Source organism: Athene cunicularia (genome assembly GCF_003259725.1).
Source record: "Athene cunicularia isolate RWA chromosome Z unlocalized genomic scaffold, athCun1 chrZ_part5, whole genome shotgun sequence".
Taxonomy (NCBI): Eukaryota; Metazoa; Chordata; class Aves; order Strigiformes; family Strigidae; genus Athene; species Athene cunicularia.
The window spans coordinates 530,017-551,176 of record NW_020799146.1 but is presented as its reverse complement, the minus strand read 5'-3'; the positions used below and the strand labels follow the sequence as shown (position 1 = coordinate 551,176).

At 57.3% G+C, this 21,160-nt stretch overlaps 1 protein-coding gene across 1 annotated transcript; it reads left to right on the top strand.

The window, feature by feature from the left end:
* Nucleotides 1-631: 631 nt before the first annotated feature.
* On the top strand, nt 632-20,723 carry FBXO10 (F-box protein 10). The gene is made up of 10 exons (XM_026866880.1): nt 632-1,216; nt 5,265-6,116; nt 8,345-8,494; nt 9,642-9,778; nt 13,521-13,591; nt 14,117-14,269; nt 15,611-15,892; nt 16,180-16,490; nt 18,926-19,107; nt 20,297-20,723. Exons 1-10 carry the CDS (start codon nt 632-634, stop codon nt 20,460-20,462), a joined length of 2,889 nt encoding a protein of 962 aa, XP_026722681.1. The 3' UTR covers nt 20,463-20,723.
* Nucleotides 20,724-21,160: the final 437 nt, after the last annotated feature.

Genomic DNA, 21,160 nt, shown 5'->3' with positions numbered 1-21,160 from the left:
CCGGCCAGCCGCTCTCAGTCCAGAGCTGCGCCGCAGCCCTGCGGCACGTTCCCATCGCTGTGCACGGACATCTGATCCTCCTGTGTGTGGAGGGGGTCTGCTGGGGCCGGGGATCGTGGCCGTTGGCTTTCCCCCGCTGTCGCTGCCTTGCCGGGGGTCTCAGCGCGGTGCTGGAGGAAAGCGCCGTGCCTGCCGGGGTGGCTGGTGGAGGTGGCAGAGGCCCGGCTGCGTGCCCAGGAGCGGGTGTGGTGGGGGACCCAGCGGTGCCGCGGCTTGTTCACGCGCAGTCTTTGAGCCTTAGGGTTGAGCAACAAAGTTTTAATTGCCCTGAAAGAGCAGAGAGCTCAGAGCAGCTTGTTTGGGCATTGCTGGCCCGTGAGTGGGCTAGCAGGGGAGGGAGGGAGGCCCGGGGTGATGGTGGAGGGAGCACGTTGTAGGGCGAATGCTGAGCCCCGCCTTGGCCAGGTCCTGCACTGGGCCTGGCTCTGTCCCCGGAGGGGTACAGCTGGTGGGGACTTCCGTGTCTCCCTCGACATTGGTCCCTGCCCTGGCTGAGTCTTGCCTTCCCCTCTGTGCCCCGAAGCCCTCTGGGCTCACTGCTGACCCCATGTCCCTTCCTTTACAGGTGCCGATGGAGGCTGATGCCTTGCCAGTGGAGCTGTGGCAGCTCATCTTGTCCTACCTGAAGCTCCCTGACCTGGGCCGCTGCAGTGCAGTCTGCAGGGCCTGGCATGAGATCGTCCTCAGCCTCGACAAAACGCACTGGCAGCAGCTCTGCCTGGGCTACCTCAAGCACAGGCACCCCAACTGGCCCAACCACCCTGATGTGGAGCCGTGGTCCTGGAGGGAGACCTTCAAGCAGCACTACCTGGCCTCCAAAACCTGGACCAAGAACATGCAGGACTTGGAGTCCTCCAACTGCCTCTCCCTCTTCCGGAGGAGGAAGGGCCGGCGCCAGCTCAGCGTGGGCACGGGGGGTGAGTTCAGCAGCCTCCGTGCTGCCCTGGCTGCTGCCAGCCCCTACGACCGCCTGGTGCTGCTGCCTGGCATGTACGAGGAGCAGAACGAGGTGCTGCTGAATGTGCCCGTGGAGGTTGTGGGGCAGGGCATGCTGGGGGACGTGGCACTGCTGATGAGCATCGACCAGCACTGCCCCACCGCCCGCCTCTGCAACATCCTCTTCTTGCCGTCCCGGTTCACCTCGGTGCTCTACAAGGTGAGGCTCGGCCAAGCAGGGCCAGGGGGTGGCAGGGCTGCCCAGGCGCTGTGACTGAGGGGGTTTCCCCGTCTGTAGGCATCTGGGGAGCACAACTGGGGGTCCGTGGGACTCCCTGACGTCTGAGGGATCAGGGGCTGTCATAGAATCACAGGACGCTTTGCATTGGAAAGGATCTTAAAGACCATCTAGCTCCAACCCCCTGCCCTGGGCAGGGCCACCTTCCACTAGCCCAGGTTGCCCAAAGGCCCGTCCAACCTGGCCTTGAACCCTTCCAGGGAGGGAGCAGCCACAGCTTCTCTGGACAACCTGTGCCAGTGTCTCACCACCCTCACAGGGAAGAATTTTTTCCTTGGATCTAACCTAAGTCTCCCCTCTTTCAGTTTAAACCTGTTCCCCCTCATCCTATCCCTCCCCCCTCTCCCGCAGCCCCTTTCAGCCGTGGGAGGCTGCTCTAAGGTCTCCCCGGAGCCTTCTCTTCTCCAGCTGAACCTCCAAACTCTCTCAGCACCTCTCCAGTAAAACAGCAGATATGCTTAGGGTAGGTTACTTAGGGATATATATAACGTAGGTATCAAGAGAATTAGATTTCAGAAGGGGCCAAACTATCTGTGCAGGCAAATTATTAAGAGATGTCATTGCAGGGTAAACTAAATGGGCTTTATTAATGGTTAAACAATGATCAGATGATAATTGATGAGCTGATGAATTGATGACCTGATCTCCTTCTATGACAGAGTGACCTGCTTATTGGATGAGGGAAAGGCTGTGGATGTAATTTACCCTGACTTTAGCAAGGCTTTTGACACCGTTTCCCCACAGTATTCTCCTGGTAAAAATGGCTGCTCGAGGTTTGGACAATCGCACACTTTGCTGGGTAAAAAACTGGCTGGACGACTGGGCCTAGAGAGTTGTGGTAAACAGAGTTAAATCCAGTTGGTGACGGGTCACGAGTGGTGTCCCCCAGGGCTGGGTGTTGGGGCCACTCCTGTTTAACATCTTTATTGATGATCCAGACGAGGGGATCGAGGGCACACTCAGTCAGTTTGCAGATGACACCCAGCTGGGTGGGAGTGTTGGTCTGCTTGAGGGTAGGGAGGTTCTGCGGAGAGACCTGGACAGGCTGGAGCGAGGGGCTGAGGCCAACTGCATGAGCTTCACTAAGGCCAAATGCCGGGGACTGCCCTTGGGCCACAACAACCCCCAGCAGGGCTACAGGCCTGGGAGGAGTGACTGGCGTGAAGCGATGGCCTCAGGGCCTGCCTGCCCTTCGGTGTGTCTGTTAGAGCAGCTGCAGCAGTTTTACTTTTGTCTAGTCCTGGATCAGGCTGGCGCCATTACCCCCGATAAGACGTGGCCCAGGCACTGGAGACCCTGAGGACTTCGGTCCTGGCACCGCTCCAACACTCTGTGCCTTGGGGCTGATATCAGCCAAGGCTGCTTGTGGTGGTGCCTGAGCCAGAGCATCCTTCACTCGGTCAGAGGGGTGTGTCCCTTACCCTATCCCATAGGGGCTCTGGCTGCCCCGGGGGAGAGGACAAACCCAACCAACTCCAGAAGTGGGGCCAAAGGGGACCAGCGGCGCAATGGCGTCTTGTGGGAGAAGCTCAGTGTCAGAGTCTGGCACTAGCTGTGCATGCCCAGCTGGGGTCCAAGTCTTGTAGCAGGAGTTCAGCCGGTTTAGGAAGGGGAAGTACATGCAGGATGGGATGGTCTCAGGGAGAGAGGCTCATTTTGGATAAAAGTTAAGTCTGTTTTAAGAGGGTGTAGCACAACACCCCCTTGAGCAACCAGTAGATGCTGTTAATTTCCATTTTCACCTGGAACAGCCAATAGATGATGATGTTTTTATTACTTCAGAGCAATTTCATTTTTCTAGACTGTTTCCACTTTTCCAGATGATAAGTTGCCATTGCAGTCCCCTGGTTTTTGCACTTGCCGGTGGTATCTCAGGATGTCTCTGGTTTCTCAGTACCCAGCTACACCTCAGAGGTGCAGCTGTGCTTCTCAAGGATGCTTCTGGCTCTCAGTTCCCCACCTAGCAGGCATTTTCCTCTATTCAGTGATTGTCCCCTTCTCATCAGCCACCTTTCCAATGGCTTGTGTGGTCAGGTGTGAGCAACCCGAGAGTCTGGGCCTGCAGGAGGCACCTCCGGGGCCGGCACTCCCTGTGCTGTGCTCCACACCAGCCCCACCACCCCAAAAAACATCTGCTGCTGTCATGGGCTCTGCCCTCAGCCCAGGCTGGGACACCCTGGCTGGGGTGCCTGGGGTCTTCCCTGGGCTGAAGCCAGGACTTTTGGTCACGGGCCCATCACTGCCAACAGCCCAGGGTGGGATGTGCCCTGGGCGGGCGCTGCATCCCAGGGCCATGCCTCCATAAAATGAGACCTTCATTGTGATGAGTCAGCCTGCCCTTTGTTAAAATTTATGTTTTCATTTCCTTCTCACCATTTTATTGTGTGGCAGATTTAACTTTATCTGTCCGCAGGAGAAAGACAAAGCACCGGTGCGCAGTGGAAGAACCGAGTCACAAATCTGCTGAGAAAGTCCTCGAGTGCTCGAGTGTCTGTGGCTCTCGGGGGTCTCTGGCTCAGCTGCATCCTTGGCTGCATTTGGCTTCTCCAGCCGTTGCTCTGGTGTCCGGGTGCAGCCCTTCGGCTGCTGTTGGTGGGATGAGAGATTTCCTCCAAATTCTGTAACAAAAACATGTTAAAAAAGCCAGTTATGCCAATCCTATGGGCAGTCATTAAGAGCCTGTGAGTTGCAGTTTTAGAAGGACTTTCACAAGCAGCCTCTCAGAAGCTGATTTCATTGTGTCCCTCTTAATTAGCTTTTTTTTATTTAAAAAAGGGAAGGTATGATTCAGTATGGAGCAGGCTGCGTGGATTTCTCTGTGACTATCTTTGAGTATGGAGAAATGCATTTCTAAACTTCCTTGCAGTACGACCACTTTTGAGAGTGCTCAAGGCTGAAAAAAAGTGTTAGGATGGTGTGTTGGCCACAAAGCCTAGAAATCTTGGTAAAATTGCCCCAATTCACCTGTCACAAGCTATTGATCTGTCCACTTTTAATGTGGTGCGCTGGGCAATCAAGGGGTAACCTGGGAAGATAAAAATAACAGTTTAGGAGATTCCTGGTCAGATTAGGAGCACAGTGAATTCCAAGCACGCTAGTCAGCATTTCTGACCTGGCTCCTCTGTACCTCGTCTCATTTCTGTTGTCCTTTTCTGTAGATAAGCAGGAACTTGCTCTGCCTGTGCAGGAGAGGGATGTTTGGCCACAATCGTCCTGGGGGTTTGCCAGCACCCATAAATTGCTGTGTATATTCCCTAGCAAAGCAGCAAGGCCACACGGTAGGAATGGCTTGCTCACTGTTCTGCAAGTACCCTCGAGTCAGATGGGGAGCCACAGCCAGGGAATAAGGAATTGGTGGTGTCTCTCCTGCTGAGTGTCACCACATAAGGCCTGTGCAGCAATATGGCACAGTTTTTTACCTCTTTTGATTTGCAGTTGACATATCTAGGTGCAGGGTCCTTCCGCCAAGTACAGCAATGGCTCCAGGGAGGGAGTTGTAGCTCTTCAGGCCAGTCAGGCAATGTTTGATGTCCTCTTGCCTGGTGCTTCACCCAGTAAACACTCAAGTCCATGAATGATGCCAGGTGGCAGACACACCTCCCCGAAGGCTGCAGACTCTTCTGTGTGGCGAGTGTGGCTAAGGTTTAGTGATCTTGGCACATCTAGGCCCTGCCTGCTCCTGCAGGTGCCTGCGGGGCCTTGCTAAGGCTCCCAGGCTGTGTCTTGGCAGGGAAGTTAAGGACATGTTGCCAGCAAGGAAGGAGTCGTCGGGTGTCACTCGCTGGAGGACATGGGCTGGCTCAGCTGGCAGCACTGCCGCTGGGCCCTGCGAGCGTGTTGCTTTTGTGACACCTGAACGCGCGGTGTGTTTGTGAGCGTGAGCCTGTTTGCTGTGGAAGCACTTCATGGTATGTCCAGGGCTTCTTTCTCCTGCTCTGTGCAATGCTCTCACCCAGTGCTTACTCTCCAGACAACCGCAGGCTACGTCCAGTTCGACAACTGCGCCTTCAAGAGTGGGCAACTGCAGATCCATGCGCCGGGGACGTGCCAGGTGAAATTCTGCACCTTCAACCAGTCCAGCATCCACCTTCGCAATGTGGCCCTCTGCATCCTGGAGAACTGTGAGTTCACCAGCAGCGCAAATGCCAACGTAACCATCGAGGGCTGCCCGAGCTCAAACCACAACTGGGCCTGCAAGCACATGGCCATGCTGGCCAAGTCCTGCGCAGCGCCCACGGAGCCCAGCACAGCCCACTGCCCTGGGGCTGAGCAGGATGACTTGGGGGAGTCGCTGCTGGGGCCGGTGCGAACGTGCGAGATCATCGTTGGGGAAGGACGAAGCAGCTTTCTCTCTGATGCGGGTGCTCAAGTCCTGCCTGGCTCAGTCCAGGAGGACGCTGAATTTGAAGAGAACCTGTGGGCAGCAAAGGAGGAGGAGGAGGAGTACCTGGCCCTCGACTCGAACTCTAGTGACAGTGACTTATGCAGTGATGATGAAGAGGATGCCCAGGCTGTGTTCAGGGTGCCCTGCCAAACCCACAGCCTGAGTCAGACGCTTGCTGACCTGGCGGACAGCAGGCTGCAAAGCAACAGACTGCATGACCTCCAGAGGGACCTTAAGCTCAAGTCTCTGCAGCAGGAGCTGCAGCAGGACAAGGAAGCCCAATCTTTGTCCAACTCTCTGCAAGGCTGCATCATCCGACAGTGCCTTTTCAGGGATGGGAAGGGAGGAGTGTTCATTTATTCACGAGGGCAAGCAAAACTGGAAGGAAACGTCTTCAGGAACCTGACCTACGCAGTGCGCTGCATACAGAACAGTAAGGTGCTGTGAAGATTGCTGCGAGCCCTCTTTGCGCTCCCTCCTGCTCCAGCAGCTCCTCTCCTCTGCATGGCTTGGGTTAACCAGTCCTAACACAAGGCGGGTCACTTGCAGCCCCCTGCTTTCTGCATGCAGTAACGGAATCGCAGTTGGAGGCATTAATTCAATGGCACGTTGGGGTGGTGTAGTCAGGCCTGCTCTACGCATGAATTAAACTCTCAGCCTGTAAAAGAGCAGCTGGTTATTGTCCCCTTTGCTGCTCCCAGCACAGGCAGCACCACACATGCAGAGACCTGGGGACAGCGGTGCCAACCCCCAGTCATGGCCTGTCCCAGCTGCAGCAGGAGCGTATGCAGGGGTGGGCGCCTGCTGTGGGCAGAGACGGGGTGTAAGGAGGGACCTTGGCTGGGGACAGGTGCTGGAGGTTGAACTGAGGCTTCCCTTCATTGCAGCATTGCCAAACCCTGTGCTTGCCCAGAGCTCTCCCCTTAGTGCCCGTGCTCCTCTCCAGACAGGACGGGGTGGGGAAGACGCTGCCCAAATCCCCGGCCCTGACAGCCAGGGGGGCTCGGGAGGCTCCTTCAGGCACCTGCCCAGACCAAGATCATCCCCAGGTGTGGTTGGGGATTTGGGCCCGTTTTTCAGTGTATGGCTGTAAAAGACTGAAATGGAAGTTTTGTGCAGGAGGAGGAAGGGGAATGCTTTTCCACCCTGTCTTTTCTCAGGGCATTGCTGTGGTGGTGGTGGGTCCCCACCTACGTCCCCACAGGACACGGATTGCTGCTGCCTGTGCAGAAATGCTTCACTGCATGGCAGGGGGACGGCTCCTTCTTGCCAAGAGACGCCCGTACTGGGGTGCCATCCCAACATGGGGACTCAGACTGGCAGCAGGAGGGAGCAGAGGCCCTTGCACGGCTCCTCTGAGCTGCTCAGGGGCTGTTTTCCTGTGAGTTATGCTTGTGACAAACGCAGGTCCGGCACTTGGGACCGCCCTCTGGTTTTATTCCCTTGGGTTTGGTTCCAGCTTGGTTAGAAGACTGGTTTTAACTGGTAGCAAACGGAAGGGAGATGAGGCCAGCCCAGCTGCTGCTCTTGGTGAGAATTTGATCAGCTGGGAATTAGTCCAGAGGCTCCTGTGATGTGGGGACAAGGGCTTGATGCCAAGCACAGCACAGTTGCCAAGGGCTTGGTGTCCTCGCACAGGCAGGACCCTCTTGTGCACACCTGGGCTGGAGCCGGGTGGGTGGGACCCCGCGGAGCAGGTCCCCGGGATTTTGCCTCTGGCAGCTCCCTCCCCATGCAGCCAGGCGTGGCAGATGGAGACGGCCCCGTTGAACCCTGCTGAGCTGCGCGTTTGGTGGAGAGGCTGAACCAAGCACCCTTCTGGAATGAGCAAATAAAAGGAGGTGTAATTTAACTGCCTTCTGATCTGTGCTGCTCATCAAAGTGGGATATGCAAAGGCAGTTTCTTAGCACTTGTAGGACACGGATTGAAGACATGATTTTGTTTGGCTGGAAAATATTAAAAATTGATGCTGCATGAATGCTTAACTCCTTAGATGCCTAGAGGAAACTGGGTTACTATGAGTGGTGTCAGTGACTTCAGTCTGCTGGCTGGGCCATTTCTGGCCGCAGGTGCCAGGATCTTTGTTCTGAAGGCACAAGGTGATGCACAAGGTGCCCACTGAGCTGTGAGCTGTAGTGCTGGCCCAGCCAGCTTCTAGGGAGACCCCTGGGGAGGCCCCGTGGCATTGGGCCCCCAAGCAGCTCCATGAACAGGGCTGGGAGGCAGCCTACTGCTGGCTGCACTCGAAGGGGGGCTCCCTGTGAGGGGGCTGCCTGCGCGGGGCTGGGGTGTGTCTGCCATGGGTGAGTGTGTGGAGGTGGGATGGGGATAGGGCTTGCTGGTGCTTTGCAAGCACAGTGTGGTGGCTGTGAGCTTTGTCAGGCAGAGGGATGTGTCAGGCCGAGAGGTATCTGCTGTGGCTGAGCAGCACCAAGCACAGTGGGCCCGGTCCCCAGGCAGACCCATGCTGGAGGGTTGTGCCCAACAGGCTTAACCATAGCCCTTGTCTACTGGGACTGATCCTGCTTCAGCACACCGGGGCTGCCGCAAGGGCAGGGGGGTTGTAGATACACAGAGGCTACTGGAGGGAGAGCTCTACCTTTGCTTGTGCTCTCTGCCTCGTCCTCCTGACTACAACTGCAGACACTTCTCCCCTTTTCTGTAGGTTGTCATGCTGAGGAACGAGATCCACCACTGCAAGGCATCAGGGATCTTCCTGCGCCTGTCAGCCGGAGGCCTGATTGCAGACAACAACATCCACTCCAACTGTGAGGCTGGAGTGGACATTCGTAAGGGAGCTAACCCCCTTGTTCTGGTACGTACCCCTCCAGGCCATGGTGCAGGGTAGCATGTGCTTTCTCCCGCACGCTGTTTCTCTCTAAGGGGCAGCATGGACCCATCTCCCAGTATAGAAAACACTGACCTTTCTGTTAGCTTTGTCCTTCAGCCTGTTCTTTAGGTTTTTGTTGATGAATTATAGCTAACCCCAAGGGCAAGGTGCAGCCAAGTGCTGCCTGATGGTACAAGCATGGTTTCCTCCTCCATTTGATGGTATGTGTCTTAAAACCTCTGTGCACTGAGGGGAGGAGGATGTAAAATAAACACCCTGTGTAAGGAGACAACTCATGCAAGCAAGGTAGTAAATTGTCATGGTACTTTAAATTGTTTTTCCTGATGGGAATTGTGGTTTCTCCCCTGGGAGCTGGTGGAGGGTCTCAGCTTTCTGCTCAGCCTTGGGCAGGAGGGAGCAGCAGCCTGCTCTCCACCAGCGTGGCTTTTCCTCCAAATTGGGAGTGTCTCCAGCTTTGCAGTGGGTGACCTTGTCCGTGTTTACCGAGCACTGTATCTGTGGTCATCCTTGAAGGACCAGGGCCACGCTGTTCAAGGGGAGGCTGAGAGGCAAACTGCCGCCGAGTGACCCTGTGGCTTCATCAAGCTCTCGAGCTCCACACAGACGGTGCAGCAGGCAGAGCTGCAGCCCCACAGAGGAGGAGGAGGAGGAGGTGACAGCTCAGTCATGGAGCTGCAGGCCATGTCTGGCCTTGGCTGCAGCTTTGAGCTGCTGTTTGCTGCTTCGCCTGCTCTGGCAGTTCATGCCTCACCACTCTGCTGGGGCTGCTGTCCTGCTGGGAGGGTTATGGGGAATGAAGCATCACCAGGTCCTGGGCAGCCTTGGGAGGTGGCAGCAGGAGCTGCTGGAGGAAGAAGAGGCTCCAGGCATGATGGGAAGGGAAATTTGGCATTGTGTGCTAGAATCCTGAAAAAAGGTAAAAGTTAGGTATGCCTTGACCATTTGAGAGAGATTTCTCAGCAGATGGATTAATCACCCTCCTGCCCTTTTCCCTAGCAGGGTTGGGAGCTGTGGCTTTTCTCTGTGGTGCTGCCTCATCTTGCTCATTTTTGAGTGACTTTTCCTTCCTTTTGCTTTTATTCTCTCTACATGTGCCAAAATAAAACCATAGTGCAATAAGATACACAGTGGCCTTCGCTCAGGCATTGTCGTTGCTGGCAACGGAAAAGGCATCATCCGTAGCAATCAGATCTATGGGAATAAAGAAGCTGGCATTTATATTCTGTATAATGGAAACCCTGCTGTGAGGTATGTTAGCTAGCACCGACCTCTCTCTTTCCTCCTTAATCTCTTAAGAATTCTTCCTCACACTGTGCACACTTCTCCTTTTTCCTGTCCCCACCACAGAGCAGAAATAGGACTGTGGGGCACTTAGTGCCTTTCTGTGACTCTCCTCTACCTGGTTGCTGCACCCAGGCCTTTGCCAACTGCCAGTCCTGGGCTTTCCCCCTGTGTCTAAGGAGGATGCAGGCTGTGTTCAAGATGAACAACTCGCTCATGTCGTGGTGCTTTCTGCAGGGAAAGGGGAAATGGACTTGATGCTCTAATCATTACTACTCCACCTTTCTGCTTTAAACACCTGAAGCTGTTCACCAGCATGTGTAATACCGTCGTGTTAGGTGTTCGTGTCAGTGTATGGGGGGCTTCCCTCAGGTCCATGCCGTCACCTTTTCCTGGTGGGATCAGCTGGTAGCGATGGGCCCAGAAGCGCGGTGGCACGGTATTGGCTGCAGATGCGAGGGCATCTCGTCTGTGCTGCCACCCCCTCCCGCGGTGCCCACAGGCGATAAGGAGCAGCTGTGTGAGAACTTTCCACCGAGCAGTGTGGGGCACGGTGGGCAGAGCATGTTGGCCCTGGAGCAGCCCTGTAGCTGGGATGTGAGTGTTCATGCTGGAGGTGCTGATAATTCAGGGTGCTTCAGCCTCCAGTCCTGCAGAGCCAATGAAACTGGCTTCTTGCAGGCGGGGGTCTGTGTGCGGCACTGGTGGGGTCAAGATTGACCCTGACCCTGACTGGGTGCTGCAGCACTGGGGCCTGGAGGGGTCAGTCTGATGGCACAGGGTCAGGGCTGCGCTTTCTGGCGAGGGGCTGTGAAAGTGCCCTCAGAGAAAAGTGGCATTGCAAGGGCAGGGCCTTCCCACGGACTCTCTCACAAACTCATTTGCAACCGTCTTGCACCTCGTGATGGACGTACAACCATCCGCTTGCTGCCTGTAGGAGGTGAGGAGGAGGAAGCAGGGAGGAAGCTTGCTGTGAAGACACCTTTCTCCTCCTGACCAGCCTTGTTTTGGAAGAGGTCCTGCTCTACTCCTGCACTCTCTGTGCTGCCCTTCCCCCGTGCCGGCCCGCGGTGGGCTCCGGTGCGTGCTGGGATGCGCCTGGGGCTGGGGCTGTTGGCATGGCGGGGCCTTGCCGGCCTCATGGCCGGTGCAGTAGCAGGAAGGCATGGCCCGCGGTGGGGGGATGTTTGTGGTGGGAGGAAGTCCTTTGCCAGGTGCCCTTCCCAAAGCTGGAAATGGAATCAGGTTGTGCCTGTCCCCAAGAGCTGCGAGCCCAGCCCTGTCCTCTGTCCCTGCCTGGCTGGGATGGGTTTGAGTGGGGTGCTGCAAGGGGCTGCCCGCAGGAAGCGGGGAGGTGTCCTGAGCAGTCAGACATCGAGGTGCGTGCTGGGTACGGCCTTTAAGCGTGACGCAGGCCCTTGGGCACGTGCATCTTCCAGCCAGAGGTGCCCTCTGCAGCCCCTCAGGAGCTGTCTGAGCATGGCTGCGTCCCCACTGCGCCACAGCCAAGGCCGGGAGGTGCCAGGTGTGATGGAGTCTGGCGGTGCTGGGCCACTGCTGGCTCCCTTGCGCTGCCAGAGCTGCGCTGGCAGGCCCTCCCCGCAGCCGTGGGGCCTGGGCAGCCGAGACCCCCCCGCTTTCTGTTCCTGGGGGGTAGTTTCATGGCTTTGCTTCCTCCTTACCCTCGCAGCTGATGGTGCAAACATGGATTTCTAGTACAGGCGTGTGTCACACCAAGCCCTGCGGCCCCTTCCCTGGGCACCAGTAACAGCCCACCGTGCTCTGGCAGGGCCATGGGTCTTCCCTTTCGCCAGTCCAGGCAGGCAGCTGCGAGGGGAGCACGGCCGTGCCGGGGCGGCCGGGACAGCAGAGGCACCGGCTGCCTGGCGAGGGGGGTGGTCCCTGCTCTGCCTGCTCCTGTCCCTAGGAGCAGGATGGCAGCGTGAAGCGCTGTGCCCACCCCTCCACCCCAGACAGTGCTGGCGATTGCCCGTTGCAGGCACTGCTTTCCCACCCTGGCTTGCTGCTGAAGCTCCTCCGCTCCCTTTGCAGGCCAGGGGGAGCGGAGCTGCCCCCCCGTGAGTGCTGCTGGGTGGATGCTGGGGCAGATCCAGGCCAGGCATGGCACTGCGTTGGTGTTTTTAATTTGAGGTCAACAACCCAATTGGTCGCTGGCTCTGAACCTCAGCAACAAGCCGGAGATTGGGGGTGATGTTGTGCAGAAGGAGCTGATGGTGGCTTTGTTCCTCCTGACAGGGTGTAGGTGGGGCCCTGGGGGACAGCGGGTGATGTATACTCAGGTGCAGCAGGGTCTGCATGTGCTCTCCAGCCCCATCATTCCCAGCACGGCGCTGCCTCTGACACCGTCACCGCATTTAATGTTTTCCAACATCAACCGCCATCGCTGTCTGCCTGCTGGCTTTGGGGCTCCTCTGGAGCAGTGGTCCCCAGGCTGATAAAGCCTCTTCCCTGGGGTAAAACCTCTCACAGACTCCTCTGTAGCATCCACCGAGGAGAGTGTTGTGGTTTGAACCTGGCCATCAGCCCAACACTTTGCCTGCTCACACACCCTCCCCCGACTGGGGATGAGGAAAGAACTGGGGGGTGAAGGGAGAATTGTAGGTTGAGATAAAAACCGATTAGTAATTGTGATGAAATAAACCAAAAACCATAATAGAGAGTACAAATGGGTAATGCACAATGCATCTGGTCACCACCTGCCAGCTGACACACAGCCAGCAAACCCAAAAGACAAAGATCCAGCAACTGCAACCCCAGAAGCAAGAGAGAAACCCCCATTCTTGTCTGACCCTCCTCTACACACTGATGGTGACATTGTGTGATCTGGAACATTCCCTCAGCCAATCCAGGCCCGCTGCTCTGGCTGTGGCCCCCCAGCTTCGAGTGCACCCGCACACGGGCAGGACACAGGGAGCTGGAAAGTCCTGGATTTCTCAGCCACACCTGACACCATCAGTGTGTTACCAGCATCCTTCTCATGCTAAGTCCCATGATGAATCCAAAACGCAGCGCTGTTTCAGCTGCTAAGAAGAATAGTCTATCCCAGCCGAAGCCAGGACAGGGGCTCTGGCTGCTGCTTTTCCGCAGGGACACAGCTCTGGAGCCCAGGGCCCCCGCTCCATGCTGCCCGGGGGTGGGGAGGTGGTGGGGCCAGCCTCCTCCCCGGTGAGGGCTGAGTGTGCAGGGTGTTTTGCAGAGGAGTGAGTTTGATGCTGATGAGAAGGAACTTGGATCTTGGGGACAGGGATAGCTGTGGGTGCAGGTGCCGCGGGGGCAGGAAGCAGCCCTTGGTTCTCCCTGTCCCCCCGTGCATTTTCTGCGGCTGCTGCTCCCTAAGAGGAGAGCGGCCCTGACCCCGGGGGCTGTTTGTGTTGTCACAAGCGCCTCCCGCTCTTCCCGTGCTCTCACCAATGTGTGACTGTGCCCCTTTCTGTGCTCTCACCTCCTTGGAAGCATTCTGGCTGTCCACTTCCACTCTGCTTTGCCTGTCCCAGCCCCACTCGCTCCCCTCGCCCTGCGTGTTGTGGGGCAGCCCTGTGCCCAGTTCCAGCTGCTGGCAGAGAGTGATGGGCTGTCACCGGTACCTGACTGGGAGACCAGTGCCTCCGCAAGAACCACTGCACTGGCATCGCTGCAAACTGTGAGCAGGCAACGCTGCTGGTAACTTTCTTTTCTTCTCCTACTTTAGTGGGAACCATATTTTCCAGGGACTGGCTGCTGGAATAGCAGTGAATGAAAATGGGAGAGGCCAAATCACAGGTATGGGGATGGAAATGACACTGTTACCCTGGTTTGTTTCTGTCTTTGGTTGCTAAATTTAACACCTTCTGGATTTTGGGTGACTTCGCGTGCAGTAATCCCCTGGTTTGCATTTTCTAGTGGCAGGATCATGTCTTTCCTCAGTGTGTCCTCCAGATCATTGTTCCCTTTGTCTCTGGCCCAGCTGGGATGTGGAACTGTGCTCCAGAACAATCTGCCATTTTTTTCTCTCCTGTGCCGTCCGGTTTATAAGCTAAAGCTGTCAATGACCTTTTCCTACAGTCGAGGCACTTCTGGTGCCCACTCTGCCTGACACCTTGGAGGATGGGGAGGTGGGGGTTCCTGCTAGGGACCAGTGTCCCACGTGGGAGAGCATTGCCGGGGCACGGGGGAGCTGCAGGGGCCCGGGCTGTGCGGCAGGCAGTGGGAGCGGTTCGGTGGGGCCAGGTCTCAGGTCCCCGGTCTCCGTGCTCCCTGCGGGCAGGAGGCCGGGCGGTCATCCCGTGCTACCGTGCGTGGCCCCAGGGAACATCATCTGCGAGAACCAGTGGGGAGGGGCAGACATCCGCCACGGCGGGGACCCCATCCTCAGGAACAACCTCATCTCCTGCGGCTACTCGGATGGCGTGGTGGTGGGCGAGCACGGCATGGGCTTCATCGAGGGAAACGCAATTTACGGTACAGAAGCAAGTGTGGGGGAGAGCAATTGTCACCATTGCCCCTCTCCGACATTACCTGGGATTCCCAGGGTGTCCTCGACCCCTGGTGCGCAGGGGTGGGTGCTCAGGGGGGGCCCTAGTGGGTGCTCAGGGGGATGTGGTGGGTGCTCAGGGGGATGTGGTGGGTGATCAGGGGGGATGTGGTGGGTGCTCAGGGGGGATGTGGTGGGTGCTCAGAGGGGATGTGGTTGGTGCTCGCTTGCCTGGCTGGGATGGCCCCCGGCCCAGCCCACCTCAACTTCTGCAGCATTGTTCTGCCATTGCTGCTGGGCCCTGGCTCTGGAGGGGTCCCTTCCCTTGAGGAGACCCCCACTTTGTCCCCCCAAGGACAGGAGCTTCCCCCTCCCCCCAGCCTCTTGCCACGGTCCTGCAGCAGGACGGGTCGTCAGGGGAGGCTGTGGGGTTCCCTCAGCATGGGGGATTTGCGGTGCACTGCTGCACCCCACTGAAGCAGGGCTGGGTGCATCCGGCAGGATCTGGAATCGAACAACCGGGCTGATGTCTGATGGGGGGTGAACTCCCCTGGTGATTTTCTTACAAACTGCAAGTAGCTTTTCTGGGGAGTTTTAAAGCATCTGCAGAGAGCCCACCACTGCAGGTGCGATGGCCGGATCCCTGGAGGGGCTGTGGTCCTTTCTGGCCCTGTTTGGGGCAGACAGATGCATGGCTTTGTTAGTGTCTGTCTGTCCATCTGTCCTGCTGGTCACGCTGGAGGCTGCGTTGTCCCGTAGTGTTGGTGGCCAGTGCCAGCCCCTGGCAGCGAGGGTGACGCGCACAGAGAGGGCGTTCACAGCCGTCTCTGAGCAGGGTTGGCCGGGCAGGAGGAGCGTTGTCGTAGGGCCCAGCCACTGCAGTAGACACCAGAGAATACACCAGCCCCAGGAAAACCAAGCTGGGAGCTCCTGGAGCTCCTTGATACCCAGCCACAGAGACCCCCGCTCTGGGAGGAGGGACCGTGGCCGCTGAGCTCCCAACTCCCAGCGCTGCCAGTCTGCGGCGGCTGGTGGTCAGGGCTGTGCTGTGGGCCAGGGGCTTTTGCCTCCTGGTTCCATGAGCTGGGCTTAGAGCGCGGATGGTGCCGGGAGAGGGTGGAGGTGGGAAATGAGCTCATGGATTCACATTGGCCCAGCGGGGCCACGCCAGGCCAAAGGAGCCCCTGGCACGTGGAGTTTGCCTTCACTTGTTCTCCCAGAGGAGCTCTGCCTCTGGCCTGCTGGCACCGCACTGGGATACCGGCTGCTGCGGGGCAAGGCCGGGTGTCTCCAAGCTGAGCGGGGGGCTGTGCCGTCCCTCACTGCAGGCAACAGGGGCTGCGGTGTGTGGATGACGTCCTCCAGCCTTCCGCACGTCAGCAACAACCAGATCAGCCATAACAGCATCTACGGGGTGGCCGTGTTCTGCCGCAAGGACGACAACGGTGACCAGCCCCACGGGCAGGGGCAGAGGGGCAGTGAGAACTTCCAGGAGGAGAGGGAGGGTGCCAGCTGGGAGAGCTACAGCATCGACGAGGAGGAGTACCCCGCTGCCTGGCACTCGGTCAGCGTGGCGCTGGTGGAGTTGAACAATATCAGCCACAATGGAGGTGAGCTCGGGGCTGGGGCTCTCCCCGGGTGCCGGGAGAGAGGCTGCCCTGCAGAACGCTGTGCTGTCCTCACCCACCAGCATGGGGCCCTGCCAGGGCCTTGGAGGAAGCACCCTGGAGAGATGGTGGGCCAAGACCTGAGTGCAGGTGGATTTTTGTCCCTAAGGTCCCAGCTGAAATCTCGTTGCAGGAGAAGCTGGGTAGCTTTTAGAAACAGAAATACATTTGTGGTCTTCATGACTGAAGCTGCAAACTCTTAACCAATATCTCTTCTTTTTGTCCAGCAGCTGCTGGATTGCACGTCAAGAGCAACGAACCACTCAACATCTTTGCCAACATAATTCACACCAACCACGACAGCGGGGTGGCTGTGCTGCAGAGCAGCCAGCTGACACGCATTACCAACAACAGCATCTCCTGCAACAGCCGTGGAGGCGTGCTGGTGGAGGCTGAGTGCCAGGTGGAGCTGCGTGGCAACGGCATCTATGAGAACGGCAGCCACGGCATCATCTCCAAGGGCGAGGGCGTCATCGCGGAGAACGACATCATCAGCAACCACCGGTGTGGCCTTCAGCTGCTGCAGGCAGCCGACATGAAGGTCTGTCCTGCAGGGTGCTGAGGGGGCACCGACCCGTGAGTCCCTGCAGCTGGGTATGGGTGAGGCAGAGCCCTCTCTGGGCTTGCTGACCCCATCAGTCAGGAGGGGCTGTGCTGGGGCAGCAGGAGCTGCCGGCCGGGATTGCACCCTTGGGTCGGTCAGTGGGGGTTGTGATTTCCAGGCCACCTTAGAAATGTGTTCAGCTGAGTGAGGGAAGTTGTGACCCACCTCCTGTGCCACTGAGACGCTGCATCTGAAATGTTGTGTTCAGTTGGAAATGTCAAAGTCAAGAGGCAGGTGGAGGAGAGGGAGAGGGTCTGTTGCAGAGCCACCAGGATGGGCAAGTGCTGGGACACAAGTGAAGAAATGAGGTAGAGGGAGCTGGGCTTGGTAAGTCTGGCAGAGAGGAGGCCAGGGAGGATCTGAGGGCAGCCTGCAGCTGCCAAAGGGCACTCGGAGTCAGACCCCCCTCAGCAGTGCCAGCGAGGGCCAAGGGCACAAGCTGCAGTGGTTCCTGCACCCTGGGAGGACCCTTCTTGCCTTGGAGGATGGCACAGCCCTGGGCCAGGCCACAGAGCGGCGCGGGGTCTCCATCTTCGGGGGTTTCCAGGCCTTGGCAGGACAGAGCCAGGCCTGCCCTGATCCACTCCTGCAGACAGTCCCTACTCCAGAGCTCCCTTCCACCAGCACTCCCTAACTCCAGGGCTTTTGTGGGCTGTCATTTGGAACAGGCTGGAGGAAGGTCGGCAGAAACCGTTTGAGGGAAGATTCAGGTGGGAATTAAATAAGCATTTGTTTTTAATCTGGCCAGCAGTACAAGACAAGAGCACACTGCTCAGGAGAATGTGACGTTTTGATCCCTAGTGGGTGTGTGTCACTCAAGAGAGGTTCAGAAGTGCTCTGTAGGGTGCAGAGTGGGGAAGTGAGGCCTTCCCTGGCCCCAGCATGCCCAAGTCCATGCCTTTTACTGCTGACTTGCAGCGGGAAAGCACGTGTCCCAGCGGAGCTGGCCATGCTGCCCCGGACCATCCGTGCCACCGTGATGGGAGTGTGAGCGGAGCACTCATGTGGGCTTATGCCATTGCTCAGTGGCAAAGAAAAGAGAAAATTTTGGAAGTTCTATCTCAAGGCTGTATCCTCTTTGGGAGTGGTCCACAGGAGGCTTGTCACATCTGCCTGATGTTTAAGCCTTGGTGAAGGACAGTTCAGCTGTCAGTTCCCACCTGTGGACTCAGGTGGCTTTAGGAGAGGCCTCTCTTCCCTCAGAGCAGCTAAGGGCACCCTGTGCATTTTGGTGCAGTGAGATTCAGCAGAGTCTGTCCTCTCCCAGGCTTGTTCCCTGTATTTAACTGAGTGGCACAGTCACGGGGGCAATCCTGCAGGCCTCTGCTGGAGATCTGCCTGAGCTCTGCTGAAGGACTGAGGTAGCTGGTGCCCGAACTAGATTTTTTGGAAACTAGATGCAGTGTTCCAGCATCTGGCCAGTTCCCAAGGTTGGTACCTGGCTCAAGGTTGCCTCTGTTTTGTTCTTTGTTGAGGTGAAGCCATCGGACATCAAAATGATAGATAAATGCAATTTAACTCTGTGAAGGACCACTAAAATGAGTGTACAGAAAGCTCTGCCAGGACTAATGCTCTGCACAAGTCCTGCAGAGGCTGCAGACTCCTTCTGAAAACCATGCCCATGGGAAAACATCGTTGTCTGGCCCAGAAGCTAAAACCTGCTGCGTTTTCTGCGGTCCCAGCTGGCCAGTCTCCGAGAGCGCACAGGCAGAGTCCTCGCTGCAGGGCTCACGGGGGAACGCAGCAGGGGCACAGGGCCCTGCTGAAGTCCTGGCGATATCCTGGTGCTGCCGTTTCTTGTCTGCCTGCTGGCAGAGCCCAGGAGGTGCCCAAGGGCAGGCGAGATGGTGTGTGGTGCTGAGGGGGGGAAGCACTGGGTAAAACCATCTGCAGGTCCAAGGAGCAGGAAGGACCTCACTGATTTTCCAGGTGATGGCACAGTGAGACCTGTGGACTTATCTCTCCTGGGGACTCCCAGGTGCTGTCTTTTCATATACAGAGAAGTGGCAGCCTGTAAGTACAGCTGCTCAAAACCTGTAGGGCAAGGAGCAGCTGCAGGTTTGCATTCAGCAGCATCCGTGCGCGTGTTTCACCAGGGGGTGGGTACCAGCGGCGGGGGAGCTTGTAGCATTGAGCACCAAGAGCAGCTGAGCTGCCAGATGGGGCCACCAGCAGCGCGTGGAAAGCCTTGGGGGAGCTCGTGTGTGTGCGTGGCTACAGCGTGTCTGTCTGAGCCCGTGGTACAATCCCAAACTGCCGGGGAATGCTGCCGAGCCTGCGGAAGAGCTCTGGGGTGTGGTGCTGTGTTGATCAAGGAGCTGTACGAACAGTGTCCTTCTGCTTGGGCCATCCCATTTAAACCTATTTTGCAGGTGATCAAGAACAGGATCCAGTCCTTTCGGGACTATGGGATTGTTCTCTTTGATGAAGCCAAGGGCCTGGTGCAGGAAAACATAATTTTTCAAGGGAGATCCAAGAAATCCATTTTGCGGCCACCAGCAAATGCAGAGGACTGCATCATCCAAAACAATGTGCTTCTCACCCTCAAGAAAAGGTGAGACCCCTGGCACCACGGGGTGCAGCAGTGATCCTGGAGCCACCATCACGCTCCTGTGTGATGTCAACAGTGCTCTGTGGCTCCTCTGGAGCTGCCTGTGGCTGTGGCACCAGCCCCCTGCGCAGGGTGGACTGCTGCAGATGGGGGCTGCAGAGCCGGCAGGTTCCTCATGGTGTCCCTCTAAAGCCAACCAAGGAGCTTGGATTGTTCCTTGACAGGCCAGTTGGGTCTTCATGATGCCTCTGAGCGTGGGGACATCTACGCTGTGAGCGGGCCAGCTCCTTCTGGGTGCCACGCTGCTGTCCTGGCAGCCCCGGGGTGTTTGTCACCCAGGGCCCTGAGAGTCAGAGGCAAGAGGAGAGGCCAGAGCTGCCCCCAGCTTGCACTGGACTTCTGCGCTGGCAAGGAGGAGGGTGGCTTCAGGCACCAGACTCCAGCTTCAGGCTTTTTCCACCAGAACATGAATGGAAAGGGGAAAGTGGATCTTGGAGCACTTGTTTGTCCCGGGAGTGATTTAGCCACCCTGGTCTTCGTGCCTGTAGAGAGGGAATGTGTCTTCTGGTGGTCTTCAGAGATACCGCTGTACCTGCAGACCCCTGATGGGTACAGCAAAGCCTTCCTTAGCCACCAGATGGCACCCAGACCCTCACCATTATCGGCCTTGTCCAAAACACATCCTGTAGACCAGGACTCTGCAGCAGGTGCCTGAGGAGGAAAAGCTGGAGCCCTGTACCATGGCTGGGTATGCAGTGGGTTCTTCTTATTAGCTAGAAACTTGACTTGACTCTTCTCTCTAGGTCACAAATCTGGGTCCAGGGTGTGGGAGAGGACAGGGCAGTTGGGATCTGTGGTGCTCTCACCTGGTTCTCTAGACTCCCAGAGCATGGAAGCCAAGACTACCCTCAACGCCTCCTCCAGTGCCCTTAGCCCCATCCTCCAGAACTTGCAGTCACTTAGAGGTGTTGGCTGAGAAATCATAGAAAGTGGCTTTTGCAGGAAAGCAGGATGTTCTGTCTCAATTCTCTAACCCTTCCTGTCCTGCTTGGGTTTTGGAACAGACGTCACACAGCGAGCTGCCCTGCCCCTTCCCTCCTTGAAGGGTGAACCCTGAGGGAGCGTTTCTCAGGCTGGATGGGCCGTTTTGCCCTGCTCAGGGCCATGCGTGGGCTGTCTCTCCTCTCCCCAGGTTTGACATGGAGTGCATGCTGACCAACCCCCCGGCACGGCCTCATATCAGGGGACGCCCCCTGGAGCCCCACGCCGTGGCCGGTGCTCAGAGGGTCTCCAACATAACGACCAGGGTGGATGGGGGCTGCCACAACCATGGGAGCATCTTCTGCACTGTTCTTTGACCAGGGAGGGAGGTTCTTCACCAGTGGGTCTGCCTGTCTTTTCTCCAGAGCTCTCGCAGCTCAGGGACAGGGACCCCCACTGGACTGTACTCCCTTTCCATTAAGGATTTTGCAACTTCAGTGGCACCTTGATAAATAAAATATAGCTGGGAAAACAGCTGTCAGTGTCTCCCTCTTTGCCCACTGCAATGGCTATGGGGTGATTTACAAGTGAGCAGTTTCTCAGAGGAAATGTGCTCCTGGCAGGACTGATATCCCTGGCCCAACATCGCGGCCTGAGCTCTGAACAAACCTTGGGGCCTGCAGGTTGTGGATATGGGGGTTGAAGACGTTTTGCTACATTTGTACCGGAAGACTCAGAGACTGATAACATGTCCCATGTGGTCTGAGTCAGTTTCTGTTTGTAACCGTTCCAACCTTGAGGGGGCAGGCAGATCTGGCAGACAGACCTACACAGAGACAGACACACCTGCAGTGTGGGTCCTTTCAGCAACTGGGCTTGGACATTGCCTATTACCAGCCCCTGGGTCCCAGTGTCCCCAGTTCCTGGCACCAGGACATACGAGCCCCCAGAAGCTGCAGGCCCCACACCTGACAGACAGACAGTGCCTGGGCTCCCAGACCATTTTGCCTCCTTGTTGGTAGCAGCCCCAGGCCAGCGCAGACCTCCCTCGCAATGCTGGCACCACACTGAAGGG

Bases quoted from the DNA above. Each gene is read 5' to 3' on its own strand.
- FBXO10 (XM_026866880.1), top strand. From the start codon at position 632: ATGGAGGCTGATGCCTTGCCAGTGGAGCTGTGGCAGCTCATCTTGTCC. The intron at 8,495-9,641 runs GTACGTACCCCT...ATAAAACCATAG, and splicing joins GAGCTAACCCCCTTGTTCTG to TGCAATAAGATACACAGTGG. The intron at 19,108-20,296 runs GTGAGACCCCTG...TCCTCTCCCCAG, and splicing joins CTTCTCACCCTCAAGAAAAG to GTTTGACATGGAGTGCATGC.